This window comes from Cydia strobilella, chromosome Z, assembly GCF_947568885.1.
Source record: "Cydia strobilella chromosome Z, ilCydStro3.1, whole genome shotgun sequence".
Lineage (NCBI taxonomy): Eukaryota > Metazoa > Arthropoda > Insecta > Lepidoptera > Tortricidae > Cydia > Cydia strobilella.
In genome coordinates, this window is record NC_086068.1 from 14930148 (window position 1) to 14948941 (window position 18794).

General features: G+C 39.1%; 1 protein-coding gene across 2 annotated transcripts in view; it reads right to left on the minus strand.

Moving 5' to 3' along the window:
• Positions 1 to 3271: 3271 nt before the first annotated feature.
• The window catches only part of LOC134754260 (MAGUK p55 subfamily member 7), a 37167-nt gene continuing 21644 nt past the window's right edge, over positions 3272 to 18794 (minus strand). For both annotated transcript variants that reach the window (XM_063690468.1, XM_063690467.1), the window contains 2 exons: positions 14876 to 15048; positions 3272 to 11975 (listed from right to left, as the gene is read on the minus strand). In XM_063690468.1, coding sequence (XP_063546538.1) covers positions 11799 to 11975; positions 14876 to 15048 — 350 coding nt within the window. In that variant the 3' untranslated portion in view covers positions 3272 to 11798. The remainder of the gene's footprint in view (positions 11976 to 14875; positions 15049 to 18794) is intronic.

Below are 18794 nucleotides of genomic sequence, written 5' to 3' on the forward strand. Positions count from 1 at the left end.
TCCGTACCATTACGCACAAAAAACGGCAAAAAAATCACGTTTGTTGTATGGGAGCCCCCCTTAAATATTCATTTTATTCTGTTTTTAGTATTTGTTGTTATAGCGGCAACAGAAATACACCATCTGTGAAAATTTCAACTGTCTAGCTATCACGGTTCATGAGATACAGCCTGGTGACAGACGGACAGACAGAAGGACAGACGGACAGCGGAGTCTTAGTAATAGGGTCCCGTTTTTACCCTTTGGGTACGGAACTCTAAAAAGGACTCAAACCTCATGAAACATACATGTTCATGATAGAGTATTTTAGAAGATATAATCAAAGACCTATATAACTCCGTATCAAAGATAGATATAACTCCGTAATAGATGGATACAGTCTAAGGAAAAAACGTGCATCGAAAATCACAAAAATTTGATTCTCGACCAGATGGCGCCACTACCTTTGGCCTACTCTCGTATAGAAGGCGTTGACGGTTTCGTTTGTTATTTAACAATTTTAACGCATATCACAAATATACGTCCATATGGTGCCAAATACGAGCTCACTTTTGTTATTAACAGCAACCACTGAAACATGAGATGTACTACAAACGTATGCCTAGAGTGGGCAATGGAGGCTGATTCTGATTTTTCAATTTGTTATAGTTTTGATCTTGTCGTGATCTTGTATTGACACGACTCACAGCACAGTACACTCAAGAGCATCAAATAGCGACCTAGATATCTAATGACACGACTTCTAGTAATTCCAGTGCGGTTCGCCAGCACCTCGCCAATCAGCGTGAACTATCGTGAAGATCAACTTGTTCAATTAATATCGGCATCGTGGGCTACGACCAAAAAGTGGGGCCGAAAAACAAGCAATACTACAGATTGTATCTTAATTTCATTACTGAATGAATAAAGTGCTTAGAAGTGGTAAAAAATGGTTGATCTCTAACAGCGCCCTGTTGCTATCGGGGAAGGCCGGTAATAGCTAATCGTAGATTGCGCTCTCAACGATTGGTACTGCTTTTGTAGGGATATTGACAATGCCTTAAGGCGGTTCCCTGAGCCAGAAGGCGAAAAATCTCCTTATATGATCATGTTTTTCTAAGAGGCGTTGATATTCGTAGACGTGGAAAAAATATATGTCGTTCTTGACTATCTTAACTTAAATAGTAATTTCATAGCTTTCGAATTTTGATATTGTAAGGTAACGTTTTTAAAACAAATAAAAATCGACAAAATTCGATCAAAATTGACACTTGGCGCGCATGATCTTTTCCGTTCTTTCTTGCGCAATGTGACAGTGACAGCGGCATTCCCCTTTATAGCAATTTAGTTTTTTTATGATAACAAGAGAACTGTAGGACTTACTGACCCTTTCATGCACTTAAATGAAAGGTAATTAAATTTGCTACAACTTTATTTATTGTAATATATCTTAGCATGAGCGGTTGCGCCGATATTTGTCTTCAAATATAGGCAAAACGAAAAATTTAGTTAAAAAGAAAAAATATCCTTTTTTTAAAACCTCATATCTCAAAAACTATTCGACATACGGCGCTGTAAATGGGCTTATATTGTTCAAAATTTAATGTACTTTCAAAATTACGAAGCAAGTTTTGACCAAAAACCCATAATTTTATAATAAAACTGTAAAACCTAAAAAAAGTCCGAAATTTTTGCGGTTTTTCGCAAATTACGCAGGGAGCACAACTTTTTTTCGCTTGCAATATATAGTCCCACATTCCTCCAAGGTCTCCAAACAACATACAAAAAATACAGAACTTCATCACGCATTGTTTTTTTATTGTAAGATTTTACCGATGGGGTACCGCTCCATTCTATTATAACCTCTTTGGTACACATCAAAGTAGTGGAAAGGGATTTAATTATGCACCTAACTGTATGTACATAGGTACAGTTCATAAACATATGTACATAAACTTATTCAGTTGATAAAGCAGGTGGTAATTACAAATAAAAATTCACGACTTTCCAAACATTTTATTAAACAGCGTGATACTTATTTGTGATTTGTAAATGCTAATAATCAATTGTAACGTTGCTAGAGGAGCAAGTTTGAAAAATGTCAACGCCATAAAATTATAGGTAAGTACTGTACTTATTAAAATAGGTACATTACTAAATATCTATTATTTCATGAATAGGTTCTTGTTTATGCCACTACACACCATTATTATTAACCATAATCATTATACGGCGCTTTTTGCTTGTAACTTTATCAGTGGACTACAGAATAATTCTGTTCTGAGGGCCCACTGCGGCGCACGCACACGATATGCACACGATACACATTTTAAATGTATACAAGCGTCGCACAACTATGCTTCGCAGGGCTAATCTTCTAAACAATATTTTTCCTCGGGTCGTGCTCGTGCGCAGCACTGAGTTTTCATCCCGCCTATGAAAATAATAAGTTTGCCGTGTCAAAAAAGGACAAGTTTCTAACAATAATATGGAGCTTGGGGATATAATTATATAGTACCTAAGGGAAGTTCGGGAGTCAGGGAGATATGAACATAACCAATTCAATAAAAAAATGCCAAAAGCAATACATATACAGGGTGGGCCAGTGATAAATCCATTTAAAAATTTTTTAATTAATAATCATGTTTTATATTTTTAAATAAAAATTATAATTAGAATTTGGGATAAAGAAATAAATTTAACGTTTTAAAAATTAAATCATCAAGATGTCGTCCGTAGCGGTTGCGGCACTCTTCCAGTCTTGCTTGTAAATTTTGAAAGACTTTCGTTATAAGTTGCGGAGATATTGATTGGATTTCTTGACGAATATTCTCCTTTAATTCTGCTGTGGTTGTCGGGTTATTGGAGTACACTTTACTCTTCAAGTAACCCCACAAAAAGAAGTCTGCCGAAGTTAAGTCAGGGCTCCTGGGAGGCCAAGCAATGTCACCTCGCCTCGATATCAATTTTTGAGGAAACATTTCACGCAAAACTTCCAGGGTCACGTTACTTGTATGGCAGGTGGCCCCGTCTTGCTGAAACCATGTGTTGTTGTTGTAACCATACGATTCGTGAAGTTTCAGAGCCAGGAAACTGGAAGAGTGCCGCAACTGCTACGGATGACATCTTGATGATTTCATTTTTAAAACGTAAAATTTATTTCTTTATCCCAAATTCTAAATATAATTTTTATTTAAAAACATAAAAATTGATTATTTATTAATTTTTTTAAATGCATTTATCACTGGCCCACCCTGTATTTAATTTTTGGCATGCATGTGTCATTAAAAATCATTTTTTTGGTATAAGCTTTTATAGCCGACTGTACTTTTCTTACCACAGACAATTCTAAAAACCTTAAACACATTTAGGTTGCGTTGTTTCATCACATACTTCCTATGGCCACCTCCTGTCTCCATCATCAGATCAGCTCGATGGTAGGTACATATGCAAATTTTCAGCTCAATCGGAAATCGGGAAGTGGGTCAAATTTACCTTCCAAGATTAGACTCACACTAACTAACAAACATCTTTACAGGGCAAGTTTAATAAAAGCTTGTAAAAAGATAACCGCGTGTTAATTACAATAAGTGATACATTTTGCTTTATGGAATTCGTGGCCCATTATTTTAGTTTTCAAGCTTTGTTATTTTATTACAATTGAATGCTTATTTGAATTTTTAGGGTTCCGTACCTCAAAAGGAAAAACGGAACCCTTATAGGATCACTCGTGCGTCTGTTTGTCTGTCTGTCCGTCTGTCACAGCCTATTTTCTACGAAACTACTGGATCAATTAAGTTGAAATTTGGTACACATATGTAAGTTTGTGACCCAAAGACGGACATGTAACGTAAACAAATTAATTTTAAACATGGGGGCCACTTTTGGGGAATAAATGAGAAAATTAAAAAATAAAGTTTTTCAAACTATATCGAAATGAAAGAGCTTATTGTAAGAATCTTAATTATATTTATCGGATAAAAAGTTTAGAAGTTATTCAAGAAAATAGGCAAATAATGACCATTCCCCCTCCCCCCTCTTTATCTCCGAAACTACTGGGTCTAGAATTTAAAAGAAAAATACACAATCGTTCTTTACCTATAGATGACAGGCAAACCTATTAGAAATGTGCAGTCAAGCGTGAGCCGGACTTAATTACTTAGTTTTAGCACTCACGTTTCACTTTAAAAATTCATTGTTAAAAATTGTGTAATGTACGGAACCCTTGGAACGCGAGTCCGACTCGCACTTGGCCGGTTTTTACTCTTAATTAGGCCTCACTAATCGTTTTGTTGCAAGGAAGGCAATGTAGAATGTGCTGACACTGACACACATGGTTGTTTAAGCAGTCAAGGCTAGGAGGATTAACCAAACGGAGACGCCACGTCTGTAATTTTCTGTACAAAAAAGGCTGCCGATTTTTGCGGGGGAGGAGAACGTCAAACGTATACGTAACGTCAAATTAGCCATGTCAGATAAACGTCAGTCCATACATTGTGTATGACCATTGGCCGATTATTTTACAGAGGGGAACGCCTGTTAATGGTTACTCCGTTTGGTTATATCCTTCTAGAGTCAATTAGCAACACAACTTTTCATCACACTTGCTCATAAAGCATGGTATTTTACGCAAGAGTTTATTACGCCCATTTTATTCCCTAGGAAATTGTGGATTTTTAATTATGTCACATCCATACAAATCAATAAGGATATAAGCCGTTATGTAATACTAAGTTAATAAGTTTGTTTTGAAGTTAAATTTGAATGATTTTATGATGAAATAAATTATTTTTATTATTTTATTTATTATTTATTTTTAGTAGTGGCTCTGTCACATTCCATGCCTTTACGTTAAACAAACAAATTAGCGAACGATATCCGTAATTTTACCGTATTTATCAATTATTTCACATAAAACTTACTTAATTTTCTACGCAAGTGTGATGAAAAACATTGTGTGTAATGTATCACGGGAGGAATTCAAATAGTAAACTCGAGTATTAAAATCCGTCTGCCATCCGGGCATCAGGGTTCTATTAACTCTCGTTAACAATTTTGACCCCTCTTATTGTACAATGTATTATGTAACAATTTAAATGAGGAATGGCATTTTACTTTTATTATATGTTGGCTTTTAAATACATAATACAGACATTAATTCGAGTTCTGCTAGGAAATAATCTATGAGCATAAAGTTGTATGCTCTGTTCCTATTCAGATTATATGCTTTAGAAGCATGCAAAGATAAATATATTATTACAATAAATGTATATTTTGAATCTAATTCTATATTTAAATTTATTTACATAGGACACCTTAATCCCATTGTGTATATTCAGACTTTTAAACAATGTCTTCATTGGGTCTATTACTAATAAATATTTAATTTAACATAATTAATAATTTCATCTATTCACAGCGATGATTGATATCCTACTGTGTCAATTTAAATAAATGACCACATTGAAGAAGCGACAACTTAGATGTACATTAGCAGAACCGACTTACAGTACCTTTAGCCACAGACTACATTTAGCGTTTGCGTCAAATCCGGTAGTTCTGATTTATTGCAGACTTGTTTATGATGTTGGCCCAATGAAAAATCCAAGTTTGTGATTCGAGCGCCGAACGCAACTTTGTCAAAAATCTAAAAAAAAAACACGAAAAGTTTGGTTTTTGTAAAGATTTGGGCGATTATAACCCTAAAGAACTAGTTTTTGATAGTACCTTTTTAAGACGTTTTTAAAGTAGACTTGGGCGTGCCAGGATAAGGTAAGTGAATCTGCCCCCAGCGAGTTTTGGCTTGTAATTTTTTTTGATGATTTTATTTTATGATGTGGCTTTCTATTAGTAACAAGTGTGCAAAATTATATTATAATATTAAATGCCCTGGCTAAGTATTTATGTACCTATTTGTTATATAACTAACACAAATAATAGGTCTCTAGTGGTCTTATTAGATTAAAATATTCTCGCGGCCCAACTCATACAAAAGTGCCACATATTTAGTAACCTTAACATGGATTTCTCGTATATACTTTTTACACAAATAAGTTGTGTGAGTCGTACTCGAGCGCCACGCGTTGGTTCCACTTAACCAGGTACATATTACTGAAGTTCATTAACTATGAAAGTACCGAAAAAGATAGCTGATGTACTATGTATTGACGTTTATATCAGAACTACTGTTGGAATTTCAGATGGAAACGTCCGTATTTCACTTGAAGCATAAGGACCCTTCTGTGATGGAAAGCCACCTATCATGTTGTTCCTGTCACACAATGTTATATAATATTTTATACCAGCCAGTACCATTACCTAAGCAACACAAACAAAAGTCAAACAGATTTTTTTTGGTTTCTGTTACCTCGTACAAGAACCAATACAATATCTTAATTATCTGCATCCATACTGTTTCTGGTATAAATAAATATTGTATCAAATAAATATGAAGCGATTACAATGAGATACTGCCTGTTGGCTTATACCTCTGTATTGTCAATGATTGATGTTTCGACTTTGATCTATTAAATTTTGCATCTTTATATTACACATTAAATCTATAACAACTATTCAGGTCACAATGGTAACATGACAACTTCGGTATAGTAAAAACTAAAAGTAATATAATAAAATCTAAGACACTAACTTGAATAAAAGGGTTTATAAAAGGTAATTATTTTATACTACGTTATTATTATTGTTAAAAAATGCATTAATTATCCCTCACAGACTTTAAAATTCATACGGCTGGACAAGAGTCTTGTAAAATTATTTTACGTAACATGATCATTGATCAATAATAGGTGTTCTGTATCTAAGGTCCTATTCTGTGAGTTTATTCAAATTGTATTATAACAAGCGATGAACTGCCAACAAACTACTCTAGAAAATATGTAAGGATAGAAGATTGATCGATAAGATTTGTTCTGGCAATATCGTTTCTCTACATTTATTTACCTACACGCTACACGTCGCGCGACGCACACATAAACAAACAAATGAGCACTAATACAGACGATCGATACAAGGGACAAGGAAAAGCAAACTTCCATCAGTGTACTTGTGCACAGCTACATGAACACATACAGTACACAAATCCCTGTTCAGTTTAAATAATATACCATAAAAAATATTTAGGAGCTGAAAGATAAATTCGTAAAGGTATTGAAAAGTTTTGTTATTATACCTACTGAAATGGTATGATGCAAAAAGATTACAATGAAAGCTGATAAGTCTTGATTTACTTTTACATGTCACTATAAGATCCTTTTACCGACAGGCCGGGGAAAACATCTACCTAACGGCTGGATCGAATCCATTCTCGCTGATAGCTTTTTAGTCCCAGTTGTTCTATAAAATACACCGGCTTAACTCATAAAACTTATAATTCGAACCTTTTCATACTGGTTCTAATTTTTAGGGTTCCGTAGTCAACTAGGAACCCTTATAGTTTCGCCATGTCCGTCAGTCTGTCTGTCCATCTGTCCGTCCTAGGCTTTGCTCCGTGGCCGTTAAAGCGCTTATAAGCCTGCAATTTGGTATCACTATCACTACACCTTATAAAACTAAGTCCCCCGCCGCGTCTGACTGTGTGTATGTGTATGTTCGCGATAAACTCAAAAACTACTAAACGGATTTTCATGCGGTTTTCACCTATCAATAGAGTGATTCTTGAGGAAGGTTTGCGTGTATAATTTGTTAAGGTTTTGTGTAAATTGGTCGAAATATGACGATGTTTGCTAAGGATGTCGGAAAATCACGCTTCACTTTACTTTTACTACCCGTGCGAAGCCGGGGCGGTCACTAGTCGATATGCATGTTACGGGTCATGTTAGAAGGTTAATTAAACTCAAGTTTAACCTGATGTAACTAGTATTACCCGAGCCTTTTGGGTAAAGTCTGAAAATGTAAAGAACATTAATCTATATTCGGCATTTACCCGTACCGTACACATCTAGGTCTACCCAACACTGGCTGGGTAATGCTAGGTGTTGCATCATCACTTCTGACATTACCCTCCCAGTGTTGGGTAGACCTAATAGATGTATACGGGTAAACGCCGAATACAAATTAAAATTGATTTAATTTTCGGGCCCAAAAGGCTTGGGCAATACTAGGCATACTCAGGTAAACTTAAGTTTACTTAAATTCGGGCTTGAGTCATAAACAATTACCTACTCTAAAATGTTTTTTAATAATATCACTTTTCAGTGACGCCATTTTGCTGTCATGGACGGTCTGAGTGATATGATATGAGTGATTTGACACGACTCTTTCATTATTTTTGGTGAACCTTGTGGTGTCTCTTAGGCCAATTACCATATAAATATTTTTGCGCCTATTTGGCATAAGTACTATTAGGTAGAGATGTAGTGCATTATTATTTTCCATCGTTCACGGAAACGTACGAATGTGTCTTGCTATTTCAGTCAATCTCGGTACAAAAAGTACCTACTGAGGTTGATTGAAGTTGCTACTTCACAAAAACAAACGTTGACAAAAACGAACGTTTCCGAGAAAATACGATGGAAAACAATTATGCACTACATTCCTCTAGGTACCTATATGCCAAACGATTCTTTTTACGGTCAAGTAACTATTTTTCCACCATTGCGGAAACAGGATTAGTAAAATAAACCAGTGATTGATAACATGAATGAACACAGTAAATTTAATAGTGTTCGAGTTGTGCCCTCAACGTTCGACAGCGGTAATTTGCGCAGTTCTACTGAGCGAGTATAGAGACGCTCCCCGGCAAGCTCGGCCGGCTCGTACAAACGGAGTTTCGTTCTTATTTTAATACTACGTGTTGGATTGTAATGAAACTTTGCACATACAATGACATGGGATATATCTAGGTCTGTAATTAGTTTATATAGCTCCAGTTTATAAAACAAACAAAATAGAGCAAAAACAAGTTTTGTATGAAAAACTTAAATTCGCTGTATTTTTTGAACTATGGTACCTGAAGCTACATAAACTAATTACAGACAGATAAACTAGCCACTCGTTTAAAAATGAGAGCGTAACTACCTTTGTATGGAGAACCGAGCTTGCCGGGGACCCTTAAACCCAGCATTCACGCGTCACCTTATACAGGAATTGTCACTGACGGTACCTGAATTTGTGGAAATTACGAGTCGCTTGTGTTCAAATTCCCGTACTGTGTGTTCAGTATGTTATTACCAGAGGGCGGAATTGCTCATGGCAAAAATCAAACGTTAATAGAGTTGGAACGTTGAATTTTATCGACTTTTTCAGCTATCGATAAGTCCAGTCACCTTTTACATTTCTGACTTTAACATTAACCCCTTTGATTAGCTAGTTGACCATTTGACATCTTTGATTAGATTGAAAGTAAATAGCATGGCAGTTAACTGTCATTTCTGCCACTAGTCTTTTTGCAACTAATTCACGTTTGTAAAAAATGGTTAATCCAAAAAGAAAAAGAATTAACAAATTGATAAAGAAGTATCCTTGTCTTACTTACAACGAAAAAAACTCAACAATATACTGCTCTAAATGTAAAGTTCACTTAAAGCAACAAAAAAATATTGCGTTGAAACTCACATAACGAGCAAAACACATTCATCTGAGTTTAAAGAGGTAAAGAACGATAATAGTTTTTATCTAGATTTGATAATATCTCTCGTTTGTTGCAACATTCCATGAAAAAAATTAATAATCCACATTTCCGGAATTTTTTTAAGGTGACTGAACTTATCGATAGCTGAAAAAGTCGATAAAATTCAACGTTCCAACTCTATTAACGTTTGATTTTTGCCATGAGCAATTCCGCCCTCTGGTTATTACTGTAGAACCCCGATTATCCGAGCCTTATCCTCAATTATCTGAATGTTGACTCAGTTTATCGGAACGTTGGCGCGCAGTTGCTGCTCGCGGTAGCTACGCATGTAGGTAAAGTGTTGAAACGCGTTTTGTTTAATCGAACGTTTTTAATAGCACTGATTTAAACTTTCACGATTTTTACTCATTATTGTTTACTAAAACGGGACTTCGCGAATCGCGTAAAACTAAGTTTTAAATTTAGGTACCTCCGACGTTTCGAGGACGGTGTTGTTCCCGTGCTCTCGAAGAGGAATGAGGGCTATCGTGTTTTTGCTCACCAGTTGGCGCCTCTGTTTTTTTTTTTTATCCTATCTGGCTTTTACTCCCCGCAATTTTGCACGGGGTGAATTTGCCAATGTCGGTTTTGGCGCCTCTGTTGATGGTGGTCCAAAAGACTAAAGAACAGCTGTCAGTCATTGAAGTGACAAGTGACATTTGCAGTTCGAACTAGCGGCGAATTCATACGCGTTAGCCCTCATTAAACTGTTTTTATGTATAAACATGTTGTTTTACTTGATATTGTCTCAAAAATTGTGATTGTCGATTATCCAAACTTTTTGATTATCCGAACTTATCTCGGCCCCAATTAAGTCGCATAATCGAGGTCCTATTGTAGGATGACTGCCATAGTTATTGGCAACTCTTAACAATGACACTTCTTTTGACTTGTTTCTTTCTGATTTGTTAGGAAAGGCCAATTACTATGTAGTGGCCAATAACTATACATAATTATAATCTTCATCTTCACAAATGATTTTTACGTTTAAGACGGTAATCTGTTAAACAAAAGGCATTTTCTCTTTTGTGTTAGCGGTGTGCCATTGTGTGTTAGCGCGTGGCACGGCGCGTGCTGCGCTCACACACAATGGCTTTTACAGTACATATGGTGCTACCTTCTCGCACTAGTGCGTAAAGTGCACTTTTCGTGCATATGTCGAAAGTTTAAAGGGCCAAATGTACTGTAAAACGTTTTACGATACATGTGCGAATAGGTAATTCGCAACTCGTGTCGATTTATCACCACTCGTTTCGAATTTCCTCTTTTCCGCACTTGTATCGTAAATAACTATTTCACTTCTCATGATCGTAAAGTACGACTTTAAGTCGTGCGTAGACGACATAAAGTTGCTTATTATGTTCTAGAGCATAAAGTAAAATCATCTATTACGACCCTTATTGACTTAGCAATAAAGTCCAAAATCTGCCATACAAACTACTAGCCCTGCCGGGGCGCGCCCGACCGGCGCGCTCCCGACCGGCGTGTCCCGCGCCCCCGACACAACCGAGTACAATTTACTTTAGTCTTGAATAAATATGGTAAAATAACCTAAAATATTGGATGTTTCTGTATATTTTTCTCACACTCGAAGTGAAAAGCAGAATGTATAACTCAGGCATAAATGTCCCTTTTTATCCTCGACTATATTAGTCCTCGCTGCGCTCGAACCAATAAATTGCGGCGGATAAAAATGGGTCAAATTAGTTAATGAGAATAATGGGAATGAGGTTAATGAGATCAAATTAGTTAACTGTATACAACAATGTTTTGCTAGAATGCTGGGCATAGCATAGGGTTTGCTCCCGGTACTGGCTTTCTATACAAAATCAGCCCCGGAACCCAGAATTCCCGGGAATCTCAGTCCCGGGAGTATTCCCTAGCTGGGCTTTGTTAGATGACCATGAAAACTGCTCCGAGCGTATTAGCTTTGTGCATGACTGTGGCGCCGCCCTAGTGAGTGTGGGAAATATTGCTTATTTTATAGCTGGCAGCTGGCAAATAGTATAAAGATGTCGTCCCACGAAAGTTCATATTTTCACTACGTCGTGCGTTGGCGTAGCTTGTATTTGCACCGCCAACTTCGCACATAGTCAATTCGCACAACAGTATCCTTACAGGCATTCGCTGGAGCATCGTTCATGGGCGAGGAGAATAAGGATAGCCTTCTATTGGTATCGTTGCGCAGTGTCTACTGCACCCAGGAGGCGGGCACCCAGAGCGGCTCGGACTGCAAGCGCCAGGCGGCCTTGAGCAGCTGCGCGAGCGCGCCCGCAAGCTCCTCGTTCACGATCTCCTCGTCGAACATGTAGCCGTACAGGAAGTTGATGCGGTTCGACGACCGGATCATGTCAGCCAACTCTTCCTCCTGTAATTATCCACGTAACAATAGTACATTATTGTCGAGGCTCGGAAGTAGCTACTTGCTGGCTGAGGATTTGATTTAAACGGACGACCTTGGGAGTCCGTTTAATTGAATCCGAAGCCAGCAAGTAGCCTTCCAGCCGAGTCATAATATATATAGTGCTTTTCTCAAAAATGGCGCAATAAATGCAAATATAATAGAAATATTTTACAGAAGCAACGTTCTTATGTATATATTTTCACAGAAAAAAGTAATAAGATTTGCTTTGCCGCCGTTTTATTTTTTTAATTAAAAATAGAAGTGTATTTTTCTGCTAAAAATACGCCTACCTATTTGAGACACCTAAATAGTCGCGGTACCAACATTATAATTATAAGTACTGATCATCTGTTTGGCTGTTTAATGGACCTATGCCTGCATTTGATATGGCCACTTCAACTTTTAAAAAGTTTGGAACTCGACAAATAATAGAATTTGTATGCAACATTGCAGTCCCGAAATCGAGACTGCAATGTTTTTAACTTTTTAATATTTTGACTGACCATAAACAACGCACTTCGCGACCTACTTTTTAACCGGCAACGTCGACTTTGCCGTCCATTTTTGAGAAAAATATTATACCGTATCGCCGCAGTAATAGTACATTACTGCAGGCGCCGGGCAAGCCCTTTTCACGGAAAGGCATGTATAGTGCTTTTCTCAAACATATGCAATGAAATAAAGAAATACACCACTCAAAAAAAAAAACAAATTTCTCCTTCGACTTTGGCGCCAACAAGTCATTACCTAATTGCTAATTCTGCCTCCGCCCTCAATTGCGACGGAGTACAATTAATTTTTTCGTCGCTATTATCAACGGAACTCGCATTGAAATTTTATTTATAAATATCAATTACAAATATAAAATCCAGCTACTCGACAACAGTTTTTTAATTTTCCCTCTAATCCCCACATAATGTTTTTTTTACGGAAGTCGTGCGTATTTCGCGTGTGTAGTGTTCGAATAGACCTTATTAGGGTTATTATACACAACCTGATATAGTTGTTCAAACCAAATTGTCAGTAAATAAGAACAAAAAAGGATTTTAAATATTGTCTATGGTCTCTGGTGACTTAGGCCCCATTCGCACGAGCATTCGCTAATCAAGAGAAATCGACTCCACACTCGCGTTCGCGGCTTCGCGCCGCATGGAGCGGGCTATACAGATTAGTATACTTAATATCAGCAGTTCGTGTGTAATAGGCGTTAACGCGGATATTTTTGGTCCGATAACCATTCAGCCACTAGAAAAAAAATAAAAAATATAATTCAGCTGTTTAACCTGTTCCACACACACACACACACAAACGCCATGTTTACATTAAAATAAAATAAAATAACTTCCCGGCCTAGGCCTTCAATTTCGTATGAAATTCCTTTACAGTTCTCTCGAGTTGTTCCGCCCGAAACGTGATACTTTGAAGCCTGTTTTGACGCAAATAAGGACGATATTTCATTGCATGTTTGAGAAAAATATATAAAGTCGGTACTGGCGCTCCCGACTGCTGCCGCGGCTCACCTAACACGGTCACGGTAACCTTACACGCACCTTCACGCTTCGCTCGTCGTTGCACTTATTTGTTGAATTTGGTTTTAACTAGTGAAAACGCGTCTTCTCTAGTCAAAACTAGTATTACTTAGCTGAAATCAATTTCGAATAAATAGTGAAAGCTAGTTTTCACCAAGGCACTTTGCAAAAACCAGTTATGTCTGAAATTTATAAAACCCTTTTTTACAGTGTTGAGGCATTATTCTCATGTATACTGAAGAACATTGCGCCTCGTACGCACGCGACGGCTTGACAACAAAATAAGTTCGCAATCGAAATGTGCGCGCAGGCGGTCTTCTCGCTAAGAAGTGATCACTTCCAGACAACCAATTAACTAATTATCGGGGGCGGTAACTACAATCCAGTTCCAAAAGAATTATTGTGCCGTGCAGCACCGTCTAATTCAGCGAAACCGTGGTATATGCGTGGTCATTGCACTAGGCTAGTTTCCGTCCATGTTTTAGTTTACGACCACTTGACGGATTAGCAAATAATATATTTATTTTTAATTTGCTACTTGCGAAATATCATTTTTATGTAAATAGATATATTATTTAGACATTAAGGATTGCAATAAGTCCAAATTGCAATGTAGGTTTATATTCAAATTTCGTCAAGTCGACGAAAACTAGAGCTGGATGAAAACTAGCGCAATGACCCTATGTTATTGTTAAACTAAGTAGGTACAACACAGTTGCACCGACTACAATTAGCGGACTGATCAACGTCATTCAGGGGTGAACTATGGAAATTCATATAGTAACGTCTGAAAATATCGATACGAAACAGTGCCAAAATATGTGTACACGACCTTATTGCCCATACATTAAGTAAAATGTAGCGTTTTAACGGTGACAGACGGATTGGTGCAGGCAGGGTATACGATAAAATGCTGCGGAAGAGTGCTCCAGTGTTCCTGTGGCCTCGCCTTATAGCCCTGAGGCGGTCAAGAGGGGTTTTTAGTGGGTAAACCGTGGGTCCCATGAGCCTATACGGGAGTCCCACATAACCATCCCAGGCCCGTCCCCGCGCCTGGGTGGTATGCGAAAAGCATTTTCCCCTCTATAAAAAAAAAAAAAAGGGTATACGATAAAATCCCGTATACGGGGTATATGGGAAAAATTTACGCCGTGTAAACCTAGCCTAAGGGTTGGTTGCACCAAACTGTTTATCACGGTAAGAGTTCGCTAAATTGTATTGTATGGAAAGTTTCATAGTAAACCGCCGCGGCGCGGCGGGGAGGTTGATCAGTCTGTCAAGTGCGGATGGTGCAAGTGGTCCTAAGTCGGCATAGGTACAACTCGGGGGGCATACCGTGAAGGCGCGTGAGCTCTCCTTGTCGAAGGTGGAGCGCGCGTGGTGCGCGGCGCGCGAGGCGGCGAGCCGGTCGAGCGGCGGCGGGCGCACGAACACGATGTAGGGCCGCAGCCGCGCCGTGCGCAGCATCTTCAGCGCCTGCCAGTGCGGGCTCAGCACGCACACGCGACCTGCACCACACGTTCAAAGAGGGCGTGTGAGGTCAATTATTCAAGTGTACAGGGCAACCTGTACCAAAGGTTTATTACCACCAAGTTGTATTATCTGTTGGTAATCCTAAATAAAGAAAAAATAAAGTACCTAACTATTGAGATTCTTTTCTCATCTGTTCCCAGTAATAAACTAAAGTAATAAACTTATCGCATATATAATAATTAATTGCTTATTGAGTAGGTACTACTAGTATAATTTAACATCTAGCTTCTTCACCCATGGGGCTGCGTTCACATCAGGGCAGATCAGGTCCAGGGTAGCTCCGGTATGTTTCCTCTTGGAGCAGTCGTAGATTATGTATTTAATAGACTGCACTGGAGCTCCGCAATCACACGCCGGTAAGTTTCGCCAGCCACACTTAAACATGTATCTCCGCAGAGTCCATGTTCGGTTCTGAGCCTATTCAGCTGGCACCAATCCCGTCTTTTTTTATTATTACAGCTTTATTTTCCACCTAACAATATATTTTTCAATTTATACTTTATCTATAACTGTCTTTGTTATGTGGCCCCTCTGAGGGTAAAAGCCTCCTCCATTCTTTTCCATCTTTCCCTGTCCTTTGCCGTATACATCCAGCTTTTTCCTGCTGTGTTTATTATGTCATCGGCCCATCTTTTCTTTGGTCTTCCCCACTTTCTTTTGCCTTTTGGGCCTAGCCATCTGGTTTTTCGGACTCTAGACCAATCCCGTCTAGAGTCCGAAAAACCAGATGGCTTTTGCTTGGGGTCATAGTTTAAAACATTAGCCCTGGGTGGATTTGCTGTCCATTCGTCTTTCCAGCTTGATTTTATATTGAACGGCTTTTCCATCAGGTACTGTGCTGTCTGGTAGGGCGGATGTCGGGATTTCAGACGCTGGCGAGGCGGGCACATAAACTCCTGGTGAACCGGTAGATCTGGGTTTCTAGCTATTTTGTTAGCTTCATTTAGTAGTGCCTGTTGCCTTCTAAGGTGGGGAGGAGGTATGTGGCTCAGAGCTGGCAACCATTGTACGGGGGTTGATTGTATATTGCCAGATATACAGCGCATAGTTTTACGCAACTGGACGTCGATCTTGTCTGTGTGGGCACTGTTCAGCCAAACTGGGGCGCAGTATTCTCCTGCTGAATACACCAGGCTAAGCCCACTTGTACGCAGTACTTCTGCGCTAGCTCCCCAAGACGTGCCTGTAAGCTTGTGCAAGATGTTGTTGCGAGTTACGAGTTTTTTTATTTAACTTGCTCAGGTGTGGTTTATATGTCAGCGAACGATCCAGGGTGACGCCAAGATATTTAGGCTGTGGGTTGTATCCAAGGATTCTACCGTCAAAAGTGACTTTGGGGCAGTAAGTGGCCATTTGGTTGTGTAGGTGGAATGTCGATACTTCAGTTTTGCTAGCGTTTGGTACTAATCTCTACGTTATGAAGTAGTTATTTATTGTAACCAAGTCACTTGTGAGTTGTTCCTCAGATACCTTAAACGTTTTGTGCTGCTTTGTTAGGGAAATATCATCAGCATACACGAATTTTCTGGAGGACGTGCTCGGTAAGTCGTATGTGTAGAGGTTAAACAGTAGCGGCGCCAATGTTGAACAAACAGGGCAAAACCTTCAATAGCTTAAATAGCATCCCTTGTCTTCACACGGTATCATAAGCTGCGGATAGGTCCACGAAGACGGCCACAGTTTTTAGTTGCCTTTGAAACCCAGCTTCTATATGTGACGTAAGAGACAGGACTTGATCAACACAATTACGACCACTTCTGAATCCCGCTTGCTCCACAGGAACAATTTTATCGATAAGCGGGCTTATCCTTAACGCCAGTAGCTTTTCCAGTAGTTTGTACATGCAGCTGAGTAAGGCAATTGGTCTGTAGCTCTTTGCGTCACAAGCAGGTTTTTCGGGTTTGAGGATGCTGGGGGTAGTTTGTTTCTAGCTAGAATATCGGAAAAGAAAGCCGCTAACCATTTTACACATTTAGGGCCGAGGTTTTTAATAAATTCATTATAGATACCATCCTGCCCTGCTGCTTTACCTAAGGCAAGTTGATTGATTGCGGCAGATGTTTCATCAATTGAAAACGACCTGGACAGATTTACGTCATCATGTGGGACGGTATCTGAGTTTTTTGGCAAGCATCTTAATGTTTCTAGTAGCGGCACGGTCTCCTCGTACACGTGATGTTTCTACAATGTGGTTTGCTATGGAGTCCGTAAGCTTTTGAGAGTCATTGTGATTTCTTGGCCCAGTTTTGCCTGTAAGTTTATTAAGCACTTTCCACGCTGTTCTGCTTGATGTTTTGAAGTTAAGCTTTTCAACAGTGGCTACCCATTTGTTCTTCCGTTCGAGGTCCAGTGATTGTAGTAAGTGACGTCCTACTTCCTGATCGCCTGATTCTTTGTACTGTTGGTAAAGTTTCTCGCTTTCCTTGGTCCACCCAGGTATGTACGTTTTTCGGAAGCCTCGGGGAATGTGCTTTTTGGCAGCGGAAATGACTAAACCGACCAATCTCTCGTAGTTTTCGGCTTTTGGCGGAATCCATCTGATGGAGTGGTCAATGTATGTTGCAAACCTATCAAGCTGCGCTTTTTGGAAATTCCATCTTGGTAAAGGCATGGACTGTACTAATGGGATCTGGTTGCCGACCTCTAGTAGAACTGGACGGTGTTGACTATTTGGGAAGTTTGTGAGTATTTTCCTTGTGGAGGGAAGAGGAGCGCCTGTACTATCTCGAGAGACAAAGGTTAGGTCCGGGTTGTACTCTTTTCTCCATTTGGCTTATCTAAATGAGCCTTTGTCTTTTGCGTCGAAGACTAGCTCGTAGTTGTTGTCTTTCGCACATTGGTTGAGTGCGGAGCCATTTAGGTCGTTGTAGTCATAACGCCAGGTGGTGTGATGGCTATTGAAATCACCAGCGTATACATAGGGGTGCGGCAAAATCGGTAGGCCATCTCCCCATGAGTTGGTAGGAGGCTTATAGATGTTTGCTATGGTCATCTCTTGTGCTTTAATTACCGAGATATAGTAGTTCGGGTTTGGTATTTGCGGCACAACCACGATGTTCGATATTCCCTGTTTGACATAGGTTGCTATACTCAATTTTTTAACATGCAGATACGTCTGCGAGCGATACTCCAAATTTTAAAATAGGTTGCTATATCATGTTTGGGGTGGTTTAGTGCATCAACCAGACTGTACCCTGGGATTTTCCCTCTTAACTCAAGTTTTGCTCATCCTTGGTGTGAGTCTCTTGGAGTAGTAATATATCAACGTTATGTTTTAGTCAAAATTTTGTACAAGACTTCGCGGTTCGAGGTTGATCAGTGACAACAGGTACAGCAGCCGAAAGGTTGTTACTCGATTAGCGCCACCCAGGGGACACGTGCAGGGTGTTAGTGGCAATTCCTGCGGACGTGAGTAACATCGTCTCCCAGTGGTAACAACTGAAAAAACCGGACAAGTGCGATGCGGACTCGCCCACCGAGGGTTCCGTGCTTTTAAGTATTTGTTGTTATAGCGGAACAGAAATACATTATCTGTGAAAATCTCAACTGTCTAGCTATCAAGGTGCATGAGATACAGCCTGGTGACGGACAGACGGACAGTGGAGTCTTAGTAATAGGGTCCCGTTTTTACCGATTGGGTACGGTACCCTAAAAATAATTCCCAGTTGTTACCTACCGCCATCTCACTGTGGCGGTAACTAGTGGGATATTTATTTTCGGT